The 19,976-nt window shown below is 53.7% G+C and overlaps 6 protein-coding genes across 6 annotated transcripts; 4 read left to right on the forward strand and 2 right to left on the reverse strand.

Moving 5' to 3' along the window:
• Positions 1–3,100: 3,100 nt before the first annotated feature.
• CGCS363_v000330 (putative phosphatidylinositol phosphate kinase) lies at positions 3,101–4,189 on the forward strand (the record flags this gene model as incomplete). Its single annotated transcript, XM_036632179.1, has 1 exon — positions 3,101–4,189. The coding sequence occupies one exon, from the start codon at positions 3,101–3,103 to the stop codon at positions 4,187–4,189; it is 1,089 nt and encodes a 362-aa protein (XP_036500947.1).
• A 337-nt stretch (positions 4,190–4,526) lies between these two features.
• On the reverse strand, positions 4,527–6,503 carry CGCS363_v000331 (uncharacterized protein; the record flags this gene model as incomplete). The annotated part of the gene is made up of 1 exon (XM_036632180.1): positions 4,527–6,503. One exon carries the CDS (start codon positions 6,501–6,503, stop codon positions 4,527–4,529), a length of 1,977 nt encoding a protein of 658 aa, XP_036500948.1.
• Positions 6,504–8,337: 1,834 nt separating this feature from the next.
• On the forward strand, positions 8,338–9,617 carry CGCS363_v000332 (uncharacterized protein; the record flags this gene model as incomplete). The annotated part of the gene is made up of 2 exons (XM_036632181.1): positions 8,338–9,453; positions 9,519–9,617. 2 exons carry the CDS (start codon positions 8,338–8,340, stop codon positions 9,615–9,617), a joined length of 1,215 nt encoding a protein of 404 aa, XP_036500949.1.
• Positions 9,618–12,169: 2,552 nt separating this feature from the next.
• CGCS363_v000333 (Glycerol-3-phosphate dehydrogenase) lies at positions 12,170–13,496 on the forward strand (the record flags this gene model as incomplete). The annotated part of the gene is made up of 2 exons (XM_036632182.1): positions 12,170–12,228; positions 12,290–13,496. 2 exons carry the CDS (start codon positions 12,170–12,172, stop codon positions 13,494–13,496), a joined length of 1,266 nt encoding a protein of 421 aa, XP_036500950.1.
• A 231-nt stretch (positions 13,497–13,727) lies between these two features.
• On the reverse strand, positions 13,728–14,924 carry gliK (Gamma-glutamyl cyclotransferase gliK; the record flags this gene model as incomplete). The annotated part of the gene is made up of 1 exon (XM_036632183.1): positions 13,728–14,924. One exon carries the CDS (start codon positions 14,922–14,924, stop codon positions 13,728–13,730), a length of 1,197 nt encoding a protein of 398 aa, XP_036500951.1.
• A 1,474-nt stretch (positions 14,925–16,398) lies between these two features.
• Positions 16,399–19,943, forward strand: CGCS363_v000335 (Vegetative incompatibility protein HET-E-1; the record flags this gene model as incomplete). Its single annotated transcript, XM_036632184.1, has 4 exons — positions 16,399–16,499; positions 16,549–16,822; positions 16,873–16,963; positions 18,457–19,943. 4 exons carry the CDS (start codon positions 16,399–16,401, stop codon positions 19,941–19,943), a joined length of 1,953 nt encoding a protein of 650 aa, XP_036500952.1.
• Positions 19,944–19,976: the final 33 nt, after the last annotated feature.

Raw genomic sequence — 19,976 nt, forward strand, 5'->3', positions numbered from 1 at the left:
ACTTCCCCGCCATTCCCATTCATCTCTCTGCCACATAGGCTGTGTACATTAGGCCCCAAGCCCGACTCATCAGCACTGGAGGTTGCAATTCACGACGACGAGATGTCGCTGTCCGTGGAAGCTGTCCTTGCCATAGTGTTTGGCATATGTGGCGTCATCCTCACAGTCTTGGGGGTCGTATTTGCCTACATCACAATGAACCAAGCCCACCAAAGACGAAGCAGGGATGGCTTCGGACTCCGTGGCTCGCTGAATCGATGCTCAGTTTACCACCATCCGTCAAGACGATCATATTCCTTTGGGAATTCTCCCGAGCTTCCGGCGTCCTCAACTGTACCGTCCTCCGACCGCACGCGACTACTATGGCTGTTATACGGCATCTGAAACTCTAGTGACGAACGATCAGCTTCTCGTCGACAACGACTACTTCTCTAGCTATCGGACGCCGTCGTCTTCCTTCGGGCCCCGCTACTCGGGTGCTTAGCCCACCCATCGGGTGTACAGATTCGAAGCGCCTCAGCACCCCCCTCGATCCTTGCAGCCGACTTGAACGACTCCCACAGTCACAGACGATGCGCATCTCAGGCTGGTTGCAGAAACGGTCTGAAATACAGGATACGGTTCTCAAAGTTTTCACGTATGAGAGCAATTGAAACAGCAGCAAGTTGGATCATTTGTGTACTGGACCTAGGTTCTGTAGACAAAGGGCCAGGTTCTGGTTCCGAACAAAGTTCCTGCCGGTCTTCATGTTACTGCGTCTATTCATTGGGTGTAATAAAGACCATTCCTGCGGGAAAATACGTGCCTTTTTCTAGTATGACGATTGGATGACACGCGACGATTAGATCTTCTACTAACTGCTGTTCTTCCAAATTGTGACAAAGATGCATGTTTTCACGGCTAACCTTCTTATGGACGAGGACTTAAGATTCGTCAACGAAATAAGTGCCGCCTGTTTCTCGGTAGCCTACCTTAGGTATACAAGGCAGGCCTGTTGATTGGCTGGCCGGCTATCGTCTCAGCCACTCGACGTGCCCAGCATCAAGCTTTGGCAGCACGGATATGAAATAAACCCCTCTCTCGTTCATCTTCAAGAGCAGTGCTTCACGTCACAAATTCCTGACGGAGTTATGGGAAATGCTAAGTCCTCTCGTCCTGAATCCGCTGCTGATTGAACAGTTCCGGCATCCAAATTTTGGTCGAAATGACCAAGCGTTTGCAGCGCGGTGACAATGAGGTGGCATAGATGTGCCCCTTAGAGATAGGACAGGTCGTCGCCGTGGAGATGCTAAACGAGGAACACATCAAGTCCGCATGGCTCCCGCGAAACAGCAACATGTATAAGTTGGGTAGTATCAAGGGGCGTTACCTTGTCATCGCGGGTCTACAGGCTGGGAACGGCTCGAACTGCCTGAAGGCCGTTGGTGAGAAAGATGTATGTCTGTGCGTCGACGGCGGCACCGTGGGCGCTCCCAGCTACGATAATGTTGTCTGCTAAGACGCTTCTAAGATGAAGCTCGATTACCTAGTCTGTTGCGCCTGTAAAGATCAGGACCGTCATCCATTGGCATCAAGCTGACCTCACATCAAGGAGCAATGAGACCTGATCATTGGCTCGGGCTGCGGTTGCCTCAGAAGTTCCAAGCCGCTAAGGCATAGACAAATGGGCTGAGAGAAAAAAAGCAGAGTTAACTATTTGAATCTAACTATTTCTTATTGCCAATGGATAGAGGTGGGTTGTAGCACTCTCAAGCCATACTTGACGTAAGCTTCATGCTTGACCTTAGTTAGGTTACCGGGTTTCCAGCCCTGACTGCTGCGGAAGAAACTCGCAAGTGTACTAGTAAGTGCTGTCTTTTGCTGCACACTTTGCGTTGTATCTCATGCAAGATAAGAGGTAAGCTACTTTGCGTGTCTTACCCCACAAAAGAAAACACCTGAAAATACCTACTATATGGAGCTTAAAATTGTATTCTTGTGTTCCTTTTCCCCCTGTACAACGGGGGTTTTGTCATATCCCTGTACACAGCCAGTAATAAGGCAAGTTCTAATCTGCGCACAAAATAGTACCGAACGGTACCCTAGATACAGGGCAGCTCTTTCAGCTCTTGGTCGCAAATTGTATTCTTTTACACAATGTATATGTTAGTACCTCTCGGGAACGCTCTACCCATGGCTGTGTGTGAGCAGGCTTGCTGCTGACCCAACTGTGCCTGGGGCTATCGCTTATCTGGGGAAAGGAACTTAGCGGTACAATCACAGATAATCAGACTCAACTTATCTTCGGCAGCCGATTAGCCTGCGATGTCAGATCTTCTTTCTCTTCACCTTAAATGTTTGCTCGACCTTCAAAGAAGTATGTATTTTTCTTCTCAAAGAAGATTCAGTCGATGTATAGGATTATTTCCTTCTCTTGTCGAACCTTACTACGACGATGTCGTTTTCAGTTGAAACAGTCTTAGCAATCGTCTTTGGTATTTCGGGTTTGGTTGTCGCTGCAACAGGTGTCTATGTTGCATACAAGACGTTGCAGAGGACTCCGAGTTTATTGCGTAGTCGTGCGGACGTTGAGCATGAGGGTGTGGCTTGCCAGCGATCAGGTCGAACGGAAACATACGCTCTATCATTGTCGGACCGAGTTTCAACGCATGATACACTAGGGTTCCGGCAATTCACTTCAATATGTGAGTATTTGTGATGATGTCGGAATTTTTGCCAATGGAAGCATATTCGCAACCAAAGTCTTCCATGTTCTATTCACGTAGCGTCTATGGAGGAGCATTTCTGCCTTGCAGGCATAAGGGTCCCGGCCATCTGTCATCCCATCCTAGGTGCCTTGGGTAGCTGCCGCCAGGGCTGCGCTAACCTCATCAATCACAGCGGGGACCCCTGTTCCACTCTACGTACCGCCACGATCCTCCCAGGAATGTGACGTCAGGCCTAGCTTGTCCAGCTCTCACCTTTTAGCTGTCGACGGGTCCCACAGCTGTCCTCCTCACTCGACACTCCTCTCCATGATCTGCACACCTTCAAAAACCCACCTGGAAGAAACAGATACTTCAGACTCAATCAAAGAACCCCGAGGGTTCTCTCAGACGAAATGCAAATCCGCAGCGCCTCAATATCCTCCTCAATCCTGGCAGCCATCTCGACTGACCCCGACAATCCCAAGAGACGAAGCTTCCGCATCAAGATCTTCCGCGTCCTCGCGTCATTCCTCTCCATCTTCAGCCTTCCCCTCTCCCGCTACCGCGCCGCCGATTTCCTCGAACTCAGACACAACGTTTGGCACATGGATGAAGAAGAATACGCGGGTTCATTCCATCTAGCCGAGAAGCGCAGCAAGGGCAAGGGCCGCGAGTCTGACTTGCACCCCGTCGGCGACCTGGGCTACAGCGGTTCGACCTTCTTCACGACAGCCGATGGCAAGTTCCTCATCAAGTCGCTGCCTCGCCGATTCGAGCACGAGTTCTTCACTCACGACCTCTTCGATGCCTACGTAGCCCACATGAAGGAGCACCCTCACAGCCTGTTGGTGCGCATCACCGACATGGTGTACACCTCCCTTGCAACTCTTGGCGGCATCCTGGGCACGGCCCCGACGCACCACATCATCATGGAAAACCTCCTCTACGGCAAGGAGATGGAGGAGACTGAACACCGGAAATCGGGATGGGAGACGTACGATCTCAAGCCCAACGACTACTTCTTTCCCGAGCGAGACATCGCAGGAGGTAAACTGGCCCCAGAGAGCATCAAGGAAAGGCTTATCGACGAATTCCCCGACAAGATCCGCCTGAAGGCGGACAAGAGACAGGAGCTCCTCGACCTCCTCGACGCCGACACCAAGCTTCTCGCAGACAACAATGCAGTCGATTACTCCCTCTTCCTCGTCCGCTACCCCGGCCCCAACGTCACCGACGGCGACCGCGAGAATCCTCCCTCGATCCAATCCGATGCACACCCTTGGCGTACTGGCATCGTCGACGCTGACGGCAACTGGTTCTACCGCGTTGTCGTCCTCGACTTCTTCTGGGCCAAGCACAAGTTCCGCGCGAAGCTCATGACCGGTCTCGTCGACTCCTACAACGTTGTTGCGGGCCATGGGCCCATGAGCATCACGGCCAACCCCGCCGAGTACCAGCAAAGGTTCATCGACATGGTCAAGGACATTGTCATTGAGGCTTGATCCGGCATCATGAAGGACATCGGAGATTATTCTTTTTCTTTTCTTCTACCTCAAAAGAGCGTGGCGTTGGGAGTTTCATGTAGCATAGCCCTGCCCCCTTTCCAGCATCGCTTTTGCCTTAGATACCAAACCTCATCCCCTATACCACATCACTTTTTCATCATCATAAAGGCAATGTGGGTTTGGAACACGTCTTTTGAAGTTGTGATTAATTATTGCATTAAAAGCTATTGAAGCTACTAGTTGTAGATCACACGAGCGCCAGCCCTTCGTAGTGAAGACCAGAGTTCCATCATATCCGGAGCATTTTCCAAGCCGTCGAGGTCAGTCTCGATGATCAAATCGTGCTCATGAGCAACATGTTGTTTCCCGGAGGACAGTACTCGAACTCCATGCAGTCTCCCGTGTCCAGAGCACACTGTACGCCGTTGAACTTCTGACCCGGCGGGCACTTGGGTTTCTCATCGCCGATGCATTGGCCGGAGGCGTCATCCCAAGCCGTGCCAGGCGCACAATCGGGCTTCTCGTCTGCCACGCAATGCTTTGAGTCGAAATGGAAGCCAGGAGGGCACGCCGGCTCCTCGCTCAATCTGCACTTGCCTCCGACGAAAGTGGCCCTGGGCGGGCACCCGGGATCCTCGCCGACGCAGGCGGTGCCGTTGAAGTTTGTGTTGCCGCTGCACTGGGGCTTTTCATCATTGATGCACTCGCCGTTCTTATGGACGTAGCCCGGAGGGCAGGTCTCCTCGTCGATGCTCTTGCATTGGCCACCGACGAAGTCGTAACCCGGAGCGCACTCGGGGTCCTCGATGTGATTACAAACATTGTTCTGGAGAATCTGGCCCGGAGGACAGGTGGGAGGTCCCTTCAGACACGAGCCGCCATCGAGAATCGAGCCAGGCGGGCATGTTGGTGTGGCGGAACCGATGCAGGTACCGTTGCTCAAGTGTCCCTGAGAGCACTGTGGAGCTTCGGTCGAAATGCAACGGCCGCCGTCAAACGTCGTGTTCTCAATACAGCTCGGGGTTCCAGGTTTGGCGCAGTCGTCACCTTCGTAGTAGCCGCCGTCATTACACTTGGGCCGATCGACAACGCAATGGGCACCGTTCCAAGTGCCAGAAGAACAAGACGGCGGGCCGACAACGCAGACCTGTCCTTGGAGGATTGATCCCGAAGGGCATTGGACCTTTGATATGGCAATGCACTGGCCATTCGTCAGGGTTGAATCTCCGGGGCAGACTGGCTTTTCTACGGCCGAGCACAGAACTCCATCACGAGTGTAGCCGGGCGGGCAGTCGGGAGGGTCGATCAACTCGCACTGGTTGCCGATGAGCTTGGTACCCGGGGGGCAGAGCGGCGGTGGAGGTGTCGTGAACTGGCAGCGGTCTCCGATCTGGGTGGTATTCGGCGGACACACGCCGTCTCCGGGGACCTTGCGGTAGCATACTTCTCCGTCGAGCTTCATGCCGGGCGCGCAGCAGCGGGCAGTGCGGGCCTTTTGGTCGACCACCAGCTCTGTGCCAGGGCTGCAAGATGGATCATCTACGGCAACGCATCGCTCGCCCTCCAGCTTGTAGCCGGGGGGACACACCGGGGGGTTTCTCGAGACACATGTCTGCGTCTTTGCATCAAAGTTGGTGTCCTCCGGGCAGTGAGGACCATCGGCCACACAGTTGCTTCCCTTCAGAGTGCTGCCGGGAGGACACTCGGGGGACTGATGATGCACGCAAGCCTTGAGGGTCTTGTCGTATTGGCTCTTTCCAGAACAGCTCGGGGGGAGAATGCTGACGCACGCGCCGTTGGTGTGGCTGGATCCCTCAGGGCACGACGGGCCGATGATGTTGACGCATCCCTTGCCGTTGAACCGGTCTCCGTCGCCGCAAAAAGGCTTCTTGGTGGAGACGCAGACCGGGCCGTCCAGGTCAAAGCCGGATGGACACTTGGGGGGTTCATCGTAGACACATGCCTTGTCCCTGAACTGCAGTGGGGGAGGACAAGACGCCTTGACTATCGTGACGCACTTGTTGCCTTCCAGCACGGCATCCTCGCTGCATGCTGGCTTGACATTCGAAATGCAGCGACCGTCCTTGAAAGTCGTCTCGGGTGGACATTTGGGGACTCCAAGAATGCAATTCTTGCCGTCAAAGAGGGTGCCATCCGGGCAACACTTGGTAAGCCCTGTATCGGGATTGAACAAGGGTTTGATTGCGTCAAGGGTGTATTTGGTGTGTCTGGAAGAGCCGAGGGGGGTTTGGGCCGCTGCTGTTGCATGCGTTGCCAAAAGCGCGACCAGGCTCGCCCGGAGAGTAATCATGATTAAAGTTGGGCTCGGTGAAATGGGTGGTTGAGTAGTTGGTGATGGAGATGCCCGATCATGGAGTCGATGGTTTACTGAGTCTTATACTCGTCACCAAAGTTGTACTGTGCCTGCTTTGCTTCAATCTCTGCATTGGCTCCAGGACAAGCATAACTCTTGCCTGTACTATCCAGGTTGTCTGGTTCCGGCCAATTCTCGGGAGCGGAAGTCTAGAAAGTTGAGATTCAACACCTTCGACCGAGAGATGACGTAGCTTTACAACTTCAAATGCGAAAACAATCTAGTCCCTTTTCTCCAACTTCGTAAATTGTATGAAGCCAAGGTGGGCAACCTCCATTGGTATCTCATTGAGTGATAGCCGCCGAGTCCGTTCGGAATCCAATCCACTTAATTGGAATAGCTCAAATTCAGGATTCAATTTTGCATCAAGGATCAAATAGAGAGTTTGAAACACATATCTCAGCTTCATCTCTACCCCGCGTCTCAGTCTTTGTAACCTGTCAGCACTTGGGATCCTAGTCAAGACATCAACCTAGTGCCTCTGGCTCCCAATTACAAGTACTTGGAATCAATCTGTCTCAGCCAGAACTGTACGAGTTCGATTAACCAAATACTCAATTCTCAGATTGTGGTCCACCGAAAGCGTTCTTGGGTTGGACGGGAATGTACAAGCGCCTTTTCCCAATCCCCTGGCTAGTGTCGTACGTGTTCCATCTCCCGACTCCCGAAACAAGATCGCTCAGCGGCGTTCTCCCCCATCTCAACGTCGTGGCTGAAAACAGAGTCCATTCCCGCTTCCTATTCGCTGAAACGCCTCGGAATGTACTCCGCACAACATTCCATAAGACCCGAGACATGCGGAGATCTTAGTAGCCTTCACAAATACTCCTACCTGCATAGGCCAACGAAAAGTGAGTTCGGGCGTTGATGTACATCAGAGCTAGAGACGATAAGACACAAGATCCGTCACATGCAAGCATCTCATAGAGATTGTGTGCCTGGGTTTAGGCAAAAGCCGCTTGTTTCGGCCTTAACAGTATGAGGCTTCCGAAAAGGCGCATTTCGACCTGAAAACATCATGCCTAAACGCAATGTCTAACGCTTTCTCAACGGAGATTATCGGACGCAATCAGCCAACGTCTATGCTAGATACGAACTCTGACCGGATCAGTTCATAATATTCGGCAAGGTCCCCAAGGTCAGTGACTGATCAGCGACGTCAGAACGGCTTGGTAGTTTAGCCCCGCAGATCAAGGGCCGTCGGCGCTTGGCGGCCCGAGAAGTTGTGAAAGGGACGGAACGGCCCAGCAGCCCGGCCCGTGTTTCCCTCGCCCAAGCTACCGACGGCCATCGCCGCCACGTTACCCCGCTCCGGCGAGATCCGAGATCGACAAGATGACCGATCTCGACAACATCTGAAAATGTCTGAGCCGCAGAGGCCACAACAACATAAGGTTTGAGACTTCGTCGTGAGAAGCGGGGTTGCTGAAAGCAGAAGTTTGATCCTTGCAAACGGGATGCTATGGTCTTGCAATTCTAGCTGCAACTCAGTTTGAAGGAATTGTCTTCGTGATGCCGCAACCTTGGAGAATGGTCAAGTGACTACGATCTGTCGTAGGTCCAGTCTAGGGAGAGAATTATGTGGTTGCGTTGAAAGCCTACAGGTTACACACTCAACATAGTCCACAGCATGTCTATTCTGTATAAGGGGAAAGTAACTCTACTGCCGTATATATATAAAGCAGCTAGCTTCAGAATTAGATGAGGAATTTCCTCCTCAACATCAACACGTCTCTGAGGTTCTCTTCATTGTATCACGCCTACAGCCATCATGCTCTTACGCTCAATCCATCTCCTCGCCCTCAGTGCTGGAGTTGTTTGGGCCCAGCAGGCTCCCCTGCGTAGCAAGGGGAGCTGCCTCTCCTCCTCCAACCCCAACACGGCCGCGGCGCTCTCCCTCTGCTGTCCAACTCAAGACACCGAGGGTAAGGGTACCGTCGACGGCACTGTCTTCACCTACGCCTGCGGCAAATGGGCCAAATCTTCTGAGAATGTTGCCCAGAATCCTGGCAGCCCGCGAGACTGCGCCCAGCTCTGCGCGCAGGACCCGACCTGCGTCGCGGCGAGCTGGAACGCTAGGGGGTGCTATGTGATCAGAGAGGGCACCGCATTCGAGACCTATCCGGATCAGACCGGAAAGTTCATCCTGTTGGCCAAAAGCGAAGAGCCGCCCTTCGACGACCCGTCTGCGGCGGACCCGGCGGCCATCGCTCAGTGTAATAATGAGAAGGACGCCATCCGCCGGGAGATGACGAACCAGTGCGAGATGGAGGTGCAGGGGCAGAAGGCTGCGCACCAGAGCGCGCTGCGGCAGGCGGAGGACCGCTGCAAGGAAGAGAAGGCTCAGTGCGAGGCGGACAAGAGCCGGCAGGTGACGGCGGCTCGGGAGCAGTGCGACTCGGACAAGGCCGCGCTGAGGCGAGACAGGGACACGTGTGAGGCAGAGAAGAGCGAAAAGATTCAGCAGGGCGCTGCAGCTGAGAAGCAGTGTAAGTCCCAAGTGGATGACTTGCAGAAACAAGTGAAGGATCTTGAGGATAAGGTGAGATCCGGTTCAGGCGCCGGGTCTGGATCGGGCACGGGCACGGGCACGGGTTCCGGCTCAGGCTCCGGCTCAGGCTCCGGTTCTGGTACGGGCACGGGCACGGGCACCGGTGGATTTGTTCAGACCGGCGATCCCGCCTGCGAAAAGATCAGCACATACAGCCACTGCAAGCCCGGATGCAAGAACTTCGCCATTGACGGGGTGAAGTACGAGCTCAGATGCAATACATTCGCCGAGCGGACCGAAAAAGCAAGACTAAACGCATACGCAACCATCAACGAATGCCTGGCGAACAAATGCAACAAGGAAGCGGACTGTCTGGGAGTTAGCTGGACGCCCGATGTGAGTACTTAACCCGGGACATCTGCAAAGCCTACGTGTAAAGAGACTGACGTGGTTTGATCTAGGGTGCGTGCCTGTTCCATTACCCGAAGAGAGCCGGGTTGGCGGCCAACATCGTCCCTAAGGGTGGCAACTGGCATCATGTGATGAAACTCAGGTCTTGAAGCCGATGTTGATAATTCAGGTGACCGTCTCTTTGGCCGGCGAGAATTTTGTGTTCTCAAGGTCGCCAAACAGCACAAATATTTTGACCTACATCTAAGGACTTGCGTGACAACGGGATGCGAGTGTCGGGTTCTGAGTGTTATCATTGGAAGTCTGCCTTCTCCAGATCGCCGTTCCTTGCGTTCATTGAATGATTTCGACGTTGGTCCAAGGCAGTTGATGCTTGTCTCTTTGCATTATGGACATGATTAAAAGAACTCGTCTTCCACAACGGCATCCTGTCTTGCATCTTTTGGTATGTCGGGAGGAAACAATAGCGGCGATGAAAGTGTGTGTAGGAACCCCAGACGCTTCAGGATAGACGTAGGATATATGGACTATATAATTCCCAGATAGCCAACTAGCAGTGCCCGGAGAGCAAAACTCATCTGTAATTCTGATTCGATTGCAAGAGCTCTCGAGTGGGAATAGAAGGGCATGGCGATTCAACAGGCTTGCATGCCCATTAGGAGGTTGACACGAAACACCAATCAAATGCCACCGGATACCTAAAGTCTCGGAGCTGTTGTGTGATTTTGGCTCCGGACCGACAACCGAAAGCTTGTCTACTATAATTCGACAAGACGTACTCCATTTGCGTTTGTGGAGAGAGTTTCAATTTCTCCGCAAGAATGATTTGCGGGGGTTGAGTTTTCGTAGAGTCTCTGTGTGCAGCTCAGCTGAGGCTTCCAATGTCTGAATGAATCATCGAGACTGAGTTCAATGATGCGCTCTAGTAAACAACCCCGCGTGGAGATCTGATATCGGAATATGGTGAAGAGATTGAGTCTCTGCGACGACGAGCTCAAAAGGAGTTGCGTCTGAGTGATAGCGTGCATGTGCATGTTGGCAATTGCTTTTGCGACGACAACCAACAAGCCACCGAAAAAGCAAGATATGTGAAAGCAAAGCCGCAGTTACACGAAAAGCCTGGGGATCGACCCCAGCCCGTTGATTCCAAGGAACGCGCAAGGCGGCAATACCATGCCCGTTCAAGACAAGCTGGGGAGAGCTTCGGCGTCAGATATGCCTCGGGAAGCGGGAAAGCGCAATTGAGTTTAGCGACTGCACGCGGCACGCGGCGCCGGGCGGCCATTCCAAGCAGGTTCCCGCCCGCGCGGGGGAGGCGAACTACGGAAAACATTCTAGACAAGAAACGGCGTGATCCTAGTCGCACGTGTAGCGTCATTGAGCAACGTCGGTCGGAGTTCGAGGCGCGGGACGGCGGCTGATGGAGGCCGTTGCATCCCGTTGCCGCGAACAATCTCGTGCTGTCGCCAATGAGAAAGCGGCGGCGTCAACCCTTGCGACGATCTCCAGGGCCGCGGGCCAGGCACGGGATGCAGAAGAAACGGATGGAAGGGGAGGGGGAAGTCAATTGGCATGTGATTCTCCATCTGGCGACAGGGGTGATTGGATTGGAAGGAGAGAACCGGAATCTATTTTGCTATCAGTGGTCATTTTCGCGTGGTTCCCACTCAGGTGCCACTTTTGGGACAGCAGTTGTGAGCGATCGTTGGTGACATGGGTGGTGTGCAGTTTGTTGACTTTTGGTTGCTTCTGACTTGTGATGAGCCGAGATTCTTGGAGAACCTTGGACATGGCAATAAAATGGAGATTAAACTTGATAGTGTTGACAGCAGATAATACGAGTGAACACAGGCACGCGCGTAAAGGAAAGGACCGACTCCGCGTGCTGCCTCGGCCAGGTCCGGGGGAGGCGGAGTGTCCGGCCGAGGCAGCCCGGACTCGCAACTGACGGTCACAGTGGAAGGTGGTCCTCCCTAAAGAGGGAGTCGGCCTCAACCCCCTGGCATTTCGTTGAGCGACTATCCCCGATCAAGAAAGCGGTGACGACTTCTGCCGCGACCCTGCCGGGTTGGCGGTGCGTCATGCTTCCCTCAACAGCGCCGCTGGGCAGGAAGACCCCAGCACCGGCACATCCAGCTGCAGTTGCACTCGCTGACACTCGCCTGGCAGCTTCTTTCCCTCCAGGGATGTGACCGGGGGAGGTGATTGGGGATGGAGACTTGGAGTGGAAGGTGGTGGGCGGTGACCCTGCTTGCCTTGCCCGGCACCGCAAATAGAGGGGCAAAAACACATGCTGTCGTTGTCTCGCTTTATTTTTTTATTTTATTTTTCTGCCACCACTGCCACTGCCGTGACCCAAGACACTGTCCACCCACGATCCATACCATTCCTCGAAGCCCATCCCGCCTGTCCGCCCGCCGATACGGATCCCTAGCAGCTGCCAAGCACCCACCTCAAGCTAAAGCACCTGTCTGGACTGCCCGTACCCATCCGCGCCGACCGCACCTTACCCGAATCTGGACCTGGACCTGGCCGGGACCCTCCTCCCTTACACCGTACCCAGTACATAATAGATAAACTTCTTCCACACCCCCTCTCTCGACGCTCTCTCTAGCTCTACCTCATGCTCTTCCGCCTGCGATCCGTTGTTTCACTTGCAAGAAGCAGCTTTCCCCAAAGACGATTCTACTCATCCACCACAATGGCTTCCCTCGGCGCCGAAAAGAAGCACAAGGTCACCGTGGTGGGCTCCGGTAACTGGTAAGCTGTCACCATCACCACCACCTACAATCTGTACGCGATGCTAACAAACCTCTCCTAGGGGCTCAACCATCTCCAAGATCGTGGCCGAAAACACAAAAGCCCACCCGGACCTCTTCGAGGAGGACGTCCACATGTGGGTGTACGAAGAAGACGTCGTCCTCGACGCCTCCTCCCCCTACCACGACCCCGCCGTCGGCTCCTCCCCGCAGAAGCTCACCTCCGTCATCAACAAATACCACGAAAACACCAAATACCTGCCCGGCATCAAGCTCCCCCACAACCTCGTCGCCAACCCCTCCCTCCAGGACGCCGTCAAGGACTCCACCATCCTCGTCTTCAACCTCCCCCACCAGTTCATCGGCAATGTCTGCAAGCAGCTGCGCGGCCACATCCTCCCCTTCGCCCGCGGCGTCTCCTGCATCAAGGGCGTCAACGTCTCCGACGACGGCATCTCCCTCTTCTCCGAGTGGATTGGCGACGGCCTCGGCATCTACTGCGGCGCCCTCTCCGGCGCAAACATCGCCTCCGAGATCGCCGCCGAGAAGTGGTCAGAGACCACCATCGCCTACGACCCGCCCCCAATGGACAACTCCCGCGCACCCACACCGCGCTCCACCTCCCCGAACCCCAACGGCAACGGCATCGCCCCGTTGACCCCCGTCGAGATGCAGCACAAGGACGCCCGCGGCCGCACCTCCAAGACGAAGCTCACCCCCGTCCCCGCAGAGTACCCGCCCCTCGACCACCAGATCTTCAAGACCCTCTTCCACCGCCCCTACTTCCACGTCCGTCTGGTCTCCGACGTTGCCGGCGTCTCCCTCGGCGGCGCTCTCAAGAACATCGTCGCGCTCGCCGCCGGCTTTGTCGACGGCCGCGGCTGGGGTGACAATGCAAAGGCCGCCATCATGCGCGTCGGTCTGCTCGAGATGGTCAACTTTGGCAAGGAGTTCTTCGGGCAGACGGTGCACACGGGCACCTTCACCGAGGAGTCGGCGGGTGTTGCGGATTTGATCACGTCGTGCAGCGGTGGACGTAACTTCAAGTGCGCCAAGATGGCCGTCGAGGAGGGTCTGAGTGTGCAGGAGATTGAGAAGCGGGAGCTCAACGGCCAGCTGCTGCAGGGCACGAGCACCGCCAAGGAGGTTAACAGCTTCCTGAAGGCGAGGGGGCTGGAGAAGGACTACCCGCTGTTCACGGCCGTGAACGGCATTCTCGAAGGACGGCACAGCGTTGACGATATCCCGAGCCTCGTCTCGGATAACTAGGAGAGAAGGATGGACAATGTTAATGGCATGTGAGGATATATGGACACTGAGATGGTCAGGAGCCTCGGGCTGGGTTTGAACGATAGGCGCGCATTGATATCCCTGGATTGAATACCACAGCGGCATGGTGTGGGATGGATGGATGTTTGTATGTAGACGGATTCAAGCAATGGAAAAAGCTATTCTGATCAATTTGGTATCCTCTACGCTCTAAACCGCAAACTCCTTGAACTACCAATCGCGCATCAACAAATTCATCTTTTCCACATCACTAGCCGGCGCCCCCCTCCATCTCTTCTTCTTCTTGTCCTCCTCTTCCGTCCTCTCTCCATCCCCAAACACAGGCTTCAGCACCGCATCATACCCCATCCACAACATATTAAACACCACACTAAGACTCACCCCCAACCACAGCGGGACCTTACCCTCCTTGTTCGCGACCCACTTGTTCAGCTGGAAGAACAACAGCATCACGGGAAAGAAAATGCCAGTCAGCAGCCACTGCGCCAGCTGCTGCCGGCAGCTCGTCACGCTATAAGGCTGCAGGGTGGCAAGCCAGGCCTGGTAGTCGTCCGGCAGCTCGTGCTCGGCGGCGCCGTCGGTGATGAGCTTGAGGTACCGCGCCGAGGGCTGCGCGTAGGTCGGGTCCGGGCGGCGCGGGGGAGTTATGAGGTGGTAGTACCACTTTTTGCGCGGGTCGTCGCCGTCGTCGCCATCTTTGGGGTTCTTATCATCGTCGGGGGCGTCGGGGATCGCGGGGGAGTAGAGCGTGTGCGCGAAGAACGGCTTCGGGATCTCGATGGGCGGCTTCTCAGGCACAGACACGCGCGGCGGGAGGGGGATGCAGGGCGTCAGGATGTCGAGGTACGACGACCCCCCGCCCTCGGTGGCGACGATGGTGGCGTAGTCTTGCGGCGTGACTTCGTAGACGACGCCGTACAGGCCCTTGGACCAGCCCAGATCCGGGGGCGTCTTTGTATCTCTCGGTGCCCCCTTCTCGACATCTGCGGTTGAGTGTGGTGGTTGCGGCAGCGGCGGGACGGGGGGCAGTTTCGGCGGGTCAGACGGGTCCGGGAGCTGCGGGACCTTTCGGGGTGTGGTGTTGGCAAAGCACGGCTCGCGGTACGGCAGGCCCGGCAGGTCGAAGATGAGGGAGAGCGCGGGGGCGGAGACGTTTGTTTGGGAGAGGGGCCGGATGCCGCGTGCGCCGAGGAATGTTTCGGCGGAGAGGTTGGAGCCGTAGGCGAGGTAGAGGACGGACGTCGCCTCGGAGGCAGAGGAGGCGGATTCGGAGGAGGCGGCGGCGAGGCGGGCGGGGGATGTGCGCGGGATGCTTGAGATTGGAGGGTAGGTGTGCTTTGGTTTGGAGGTCGCTTCGTGCAGGCGGGATAGCAGGGCGAGGGAGTCGCAGTGTCGTGAGGATGCCATCTTTGGGCGATGGGCGCGCGCCGGCGGGTGGCGATTGGTGCTGGTGCCCGGGTTGAGCTGATGATAAGATGGATGCTGGCGCGGGAGGGGCGTTTCGACGGGTATTTGTTTGGTTAGGGAGATGGGGAAGCTGGGATGATGCTGGGTTCGGTGCGAGATGGGATGATGGTTGAGGGAGGTCGGCGGTTGGGAGGAGGTTTATTTTCCCATTGGGTTTTGTCGGAGGTTTTTCTGCGTTTGGATGACGACGCTTGGGCGATGCGCGGGAATGGGAGATGCGACGCCTGGGACTATCGCTGCGGGCGCCGGGCGGCGGACGGGGGAGTGATTATGTAAGGTCGGCGGAGTTTGATGGCGGAGTGGAGATTGGACGGCGGCTTCTTTTTTGGTGGAGACGCGGGCGGCCGGGGGAATCCCAGTGTGAGATTTCACCGACGTCGACCTCGTCGTTTGGATGTGTATTTTGTAACGGGTTTCCAGATGGCTTATCCCAATTCTCATTTGCTCGCTCGCGGTGGTACTGCCCCGATTTCAACATCGAATGGCAGCAGTATGTAGTGACAAGTCCAAAAGGATCATAGCAGCATCTGAATTTTGGAAGACAACAACCATAATTAATGAATTTTGCTATCTGGGCGATTTCTTCTAACTAAATGGGCAGAGAACTACTTTCATTAGGACTAGCAATTTATTTGAATTCGATGGTCTTGTTTTCTCTGTTGTCCCTGCTTTCCAAGTTGTTTGTTCCCCTATCCCTATCATTGTTGTTGGTTTCGTTCTCGTGGTCGTCGTCGTCCACATTGTCGTTCTTGCTCACTGCGCCGTTGGATGGCTACGAGAATCCGCTCAAGTAACAGAACTGGAAATTAATCTCTGTTTATCAGCAAATTGTACCATTCAAGAACACTGCCTCACACATGGCCTTTAGGGAAAACAGTTATGAATCGTGTACATGTCAACGAAACTTCCCTAGAACAATGATTGTAACACCACGCACCACATATTTCCACAGGCTACAATCGTTGCAATTTCGCGAATTTCTGAGAAGTGAAGGGGTAGCCTTGCCCGTCGTTCCGGTTTCATTGAGGATGTGGGCGATATCCTAGGCTATCTTGCTCCTTAGACCGTCTCAAAAGACTACAGGCCACATCCAATATGCTATCCTTTGAGATAGCGATGCCGATGAGCTTCATGTTAGTCTCCGTGAATCAGGCGATGATATGGACACGGTGGGTGGAAAGGTAAACTTGATTCTCGAGTTGCTAAGCAGAACTCATCTTGGACCAGGAGCAGGAAATATCTTTGTAGGACCCTAACACAACCCAAGCCTCCTGAGAAGTCGCGATCTACGCCGTATTCTTCAGTCTCTCTTCTTTCCTCATGCATCAACAGTCTAAACAATAACGTTCGCTTCCATTCTTTTACAAACCACATTCTTTAGGAAGACTCCTCTTCACCACATTCCTTATCCAAAATGAAGTTCTCTATGTCTGCTCTCCTCATGATTCTCGCCGCCATCTCCTCAGTGGTCGCCTCTCCCATGCCCATCGCCGAGGTCTCCGTCGTCAACCAATAGTTTCCTCGCGACGCTGCTGCCTTCGCCCCTTAGGACAACTTCGAGCAGCCCGAGGCCGTCGAGACCAGGGACCTCGAACTCCAAGTTCAAGATCAACGCCGTAAACGCCGCCGCCCGGGTCCTCGTCATCATCATTATCGACTACACCATCAACCTGCTGCCCGGCAGCCATGAGAGCATCACGGCCAACTTTGACAAGCTCACCAATGTCTGCACTAATGGTCCCGTCGTCGCCACCCACTTCGAAGGCGGCGCGAACCCGCTGGCTGCGGCGCAGAACGCCGTCTTCGACTTTGCGACGGGCATAGTTGTGTCGCTACTGGTATTGCCTCAACTGCTGATATTCATTTTGGCAGTACTGCTGTTGCGAAGACGTTGCATGTTTTCAACGAGAACAATGCCAAGATGGGTTCAATCAACCTTCAAGCTGAATTCTTCGGGACGAATGACGATATGGTTGAGGGTATGAGTTGAGACGGTGTTTCGCACTGGATTGGGGTTTTCTTTCCCCCCAATCCTGTTCTGGTCTCAGCCAACATGGCTATTTTTCCTCCTCCCGATTTTGCGAACCCGAAACCAATTGTGACATCGGATTTGATTGTTTCATGCAAAGATTTAGAATGCAGGTCAGATTAGGCACCTGACGTAACAGCAAGATGATACTAAGAAGTGGGAATGCTAGATAGAGCGATGATATAACGCAGACCGCCTAATCCACTTGTGTCTGCGCGGCTAAATTCGCTGTGTAATTAATAACTTCAATCGAATATGATAGTAGAAATCAAAATGATATTAGTAGTAACGACGACAGGTATACAAAAACGAGAATAACTATAACAACAACGATTACCGCACTAACAATAGTGATAACAATTACAATAACAACGATAGCAGCGACGATCACGACGACAACGGTAAGGTAGCTTATATCCGCAGGAAACGTAGTCGCTCTAGCACAGGAAAATCAGGCGATCTCACACAAAAGGTTGTCTAAGATGATGGGTTGAGGTAGAAAAAGCATAATTTGTTACCAAAATCCAGCAGTTACTAGTGCAAAGTCGTACAGCAGCCAATGGTGTAGCTCAGGTGTGGTCGAATCGCCAACCGCGCAGGCAGGGGTTAGTCGGATCAGGCTGCAGGAGACATCAAGGGATGCCAAGAAATCTGATGATTCGTGGACGGCAGTCCAGACCCCATCTGCTGACTGAATTGCATCCGTCGTCTTCACCCATCATCCACATCCAACCCCTCATCTGGGTTCTTCCATCCGTCTACCACCCGCCCAGGAGCCCACATCCTTCTGCCTCGACACACGATTCCGTGGCATCCTTTTCTCTCTCTAGCTTGTCAGATCTCATCACGCTAAGGACGGAAGTCCAGCACGCAGAAGAATGCGGTGATTATCGCCAGGCGGCTTCTGAAACAGGGCTACCCAAAGAAAATCGTGCAATCAGGCAGATGCAGTCTGCAGTAAAGCAGCTCTTGCAGGCTCAGCAAATGTCCTGCGCTCGCCAGACACCTCAGCACCATGTCTAGTCAGCACGCTGGACAGAAGCGTCGTCGGCGATCCACGAACTCTGATTTGCAGGACGACAGCACAGCACGGATTAAAGCGGCTTGCAAAAGTTCTGGCGCAGGCGTCCAGCACAATAACTCAGGAACAGGCAACCAAAACAATAATTCTGGTTTTGGTTCTCAATACAATGCGACCAACATCAACTTTGGTATGAGTCCCTCGATATGTCACACTGGTCTCAACTCCCGTATCTGTTGCGATATCCGCGTGTCTTTTCTGTCTCTATCTCTGTCTGTATTTCCGTGATCGTATATGCCTCCTTTCGCAAAGAAACACAACACAGCCCTCGCTTCGGCAGCCGTCTGAAGAATACAGGTTCTTCCCAAAAAGAAACACATGTCGATTACGAGCGAAGCCTAGTATACTGACACAGCATTTAGTCAATAAGGAAAAGGACAATTTCCTCGCCGACCTACGAGTAACCGACCCACGAGACGATAAGAAGCGCATAGAGCGCACTAAAGGCAACCTCCTGAAAGACTCATACCGTTGGATCCTCGACCACGACGATTTCGGACAATGGCGAGCCGACAAGCGCCTTCTATGGATAAAAGGCGGCCCCGGAAAGGGGAAAACAATGTTGCTGTGCGGCATAATCGACGAGTTGCTTGCCATGGGCTACAAGTCAACCTTTTTCTTCTTCTGCCAAGCAGCTGACGCACGACTGAATACCGCCACGTCAGTGCTTCGAGGTCTTCTCTATGTCTTACTTAGGGAGAACCCTATCCTCCACGATCTTCTCCGTGAACAGTACGACCAGGCAAGAGGTGGGAAACAACTGTTTGAAGACATCAACGGCTGGGAGGTTTTATGCGAAATGTTCTCACTTGCTGTGAGCCACGAAAGCATGCACAACACTATCCTGGTCATTGACGCTCTTGATGAATGCGTCTCAGGTCTTGATCAGCTCATCAGCTTCATCATTGACTTGACAGCACACACAAAAATCATCGCCTCAAGTCGTCCAGATCTGAGAATCAACAGGGGCTTAGCCGCCGCCCTAGAAAATACCAAAGTCTATTTATCTCTTGAACTGAATGAGGGCGTCGTCTCAGCTGCTGTGAACAGTTACATAAATCACAAGGCGCAACAGTTGGCGAACCTGAAAGGATATGATGATGACACGAAAACCAATGTCAAGGAGTATCTTGCTGCGAACGCAAGTCACACCTTCCTCTGGGTTGCTTTGGTTTATGAACAATTAGCAGATAATCGTGTTGCAGCACGACATACGCAGCAAATGCTTCAAAGGTTCCCCCCAGGATTAGACTCGTTGTATCAACGAATTTTGGACCAGATACTGGGCTCGCTAGACGCAAAATATTGCAGTGAGATTCTGGCCGTCATGTCCATTGTCTCTCGTCCTCTCGACATGGCAGAGCTGGTTTCTCTCCTGGACCACATCCAATTCGTCATGGAAATTGTGGAAGAATGCGGCTCGCTTTTAGTTGTACGGGAGAGTGTCATCTACTTCGTTCACCAATCGGCGAAAGACTTCCTTCTTAGGCAGACACACAGGATTATGCCATTAGGACTGGCGCACAATCATAACCTTATCCTCTCGAAACTCCTATTATCTATGTCGGGCACGTTGCGACGCAACATCTACGACATCGACAAACACGGGGTTCCTGTCGAAGAGATCCGCGTTCCGTGTCCCGATCCACTGGTATACGTCCGGTATGCATGCGTATATTGGACTGACCATCTCCTGGACGGTAATGTGGGGAAAGAGCAGTCTGATGAAATCTATGAGTTTATGAGTCAGCATTTGCTTCACTGGCTAGAGGCCTTGAGTCTCTTGCGAAGTATTTCCGAGGGTATACTATCTATATCCCGTATTGGACAGGTCATTGAGGTTCGTTAGGCTTAAGAACAAGATTCCTGCTTGGGGCTTGGC

The sequence above is a fragment of the Colletotrichum siamense genome, assembly GCF_013390195.1.
Source record: "Colletotrichum siamense strain Cg363 chromosome Unknown KSG_Cg363_contig01, whole genome shotgun sequence".
In the NCBI taxonomy this organism is placed as follows: Eukaryota; Fungi; Ascomycota; class Sordariomycetes; order Glomerellales; family Glomerellaceae; genus Colletotrichum; species Colletotrichum siamense.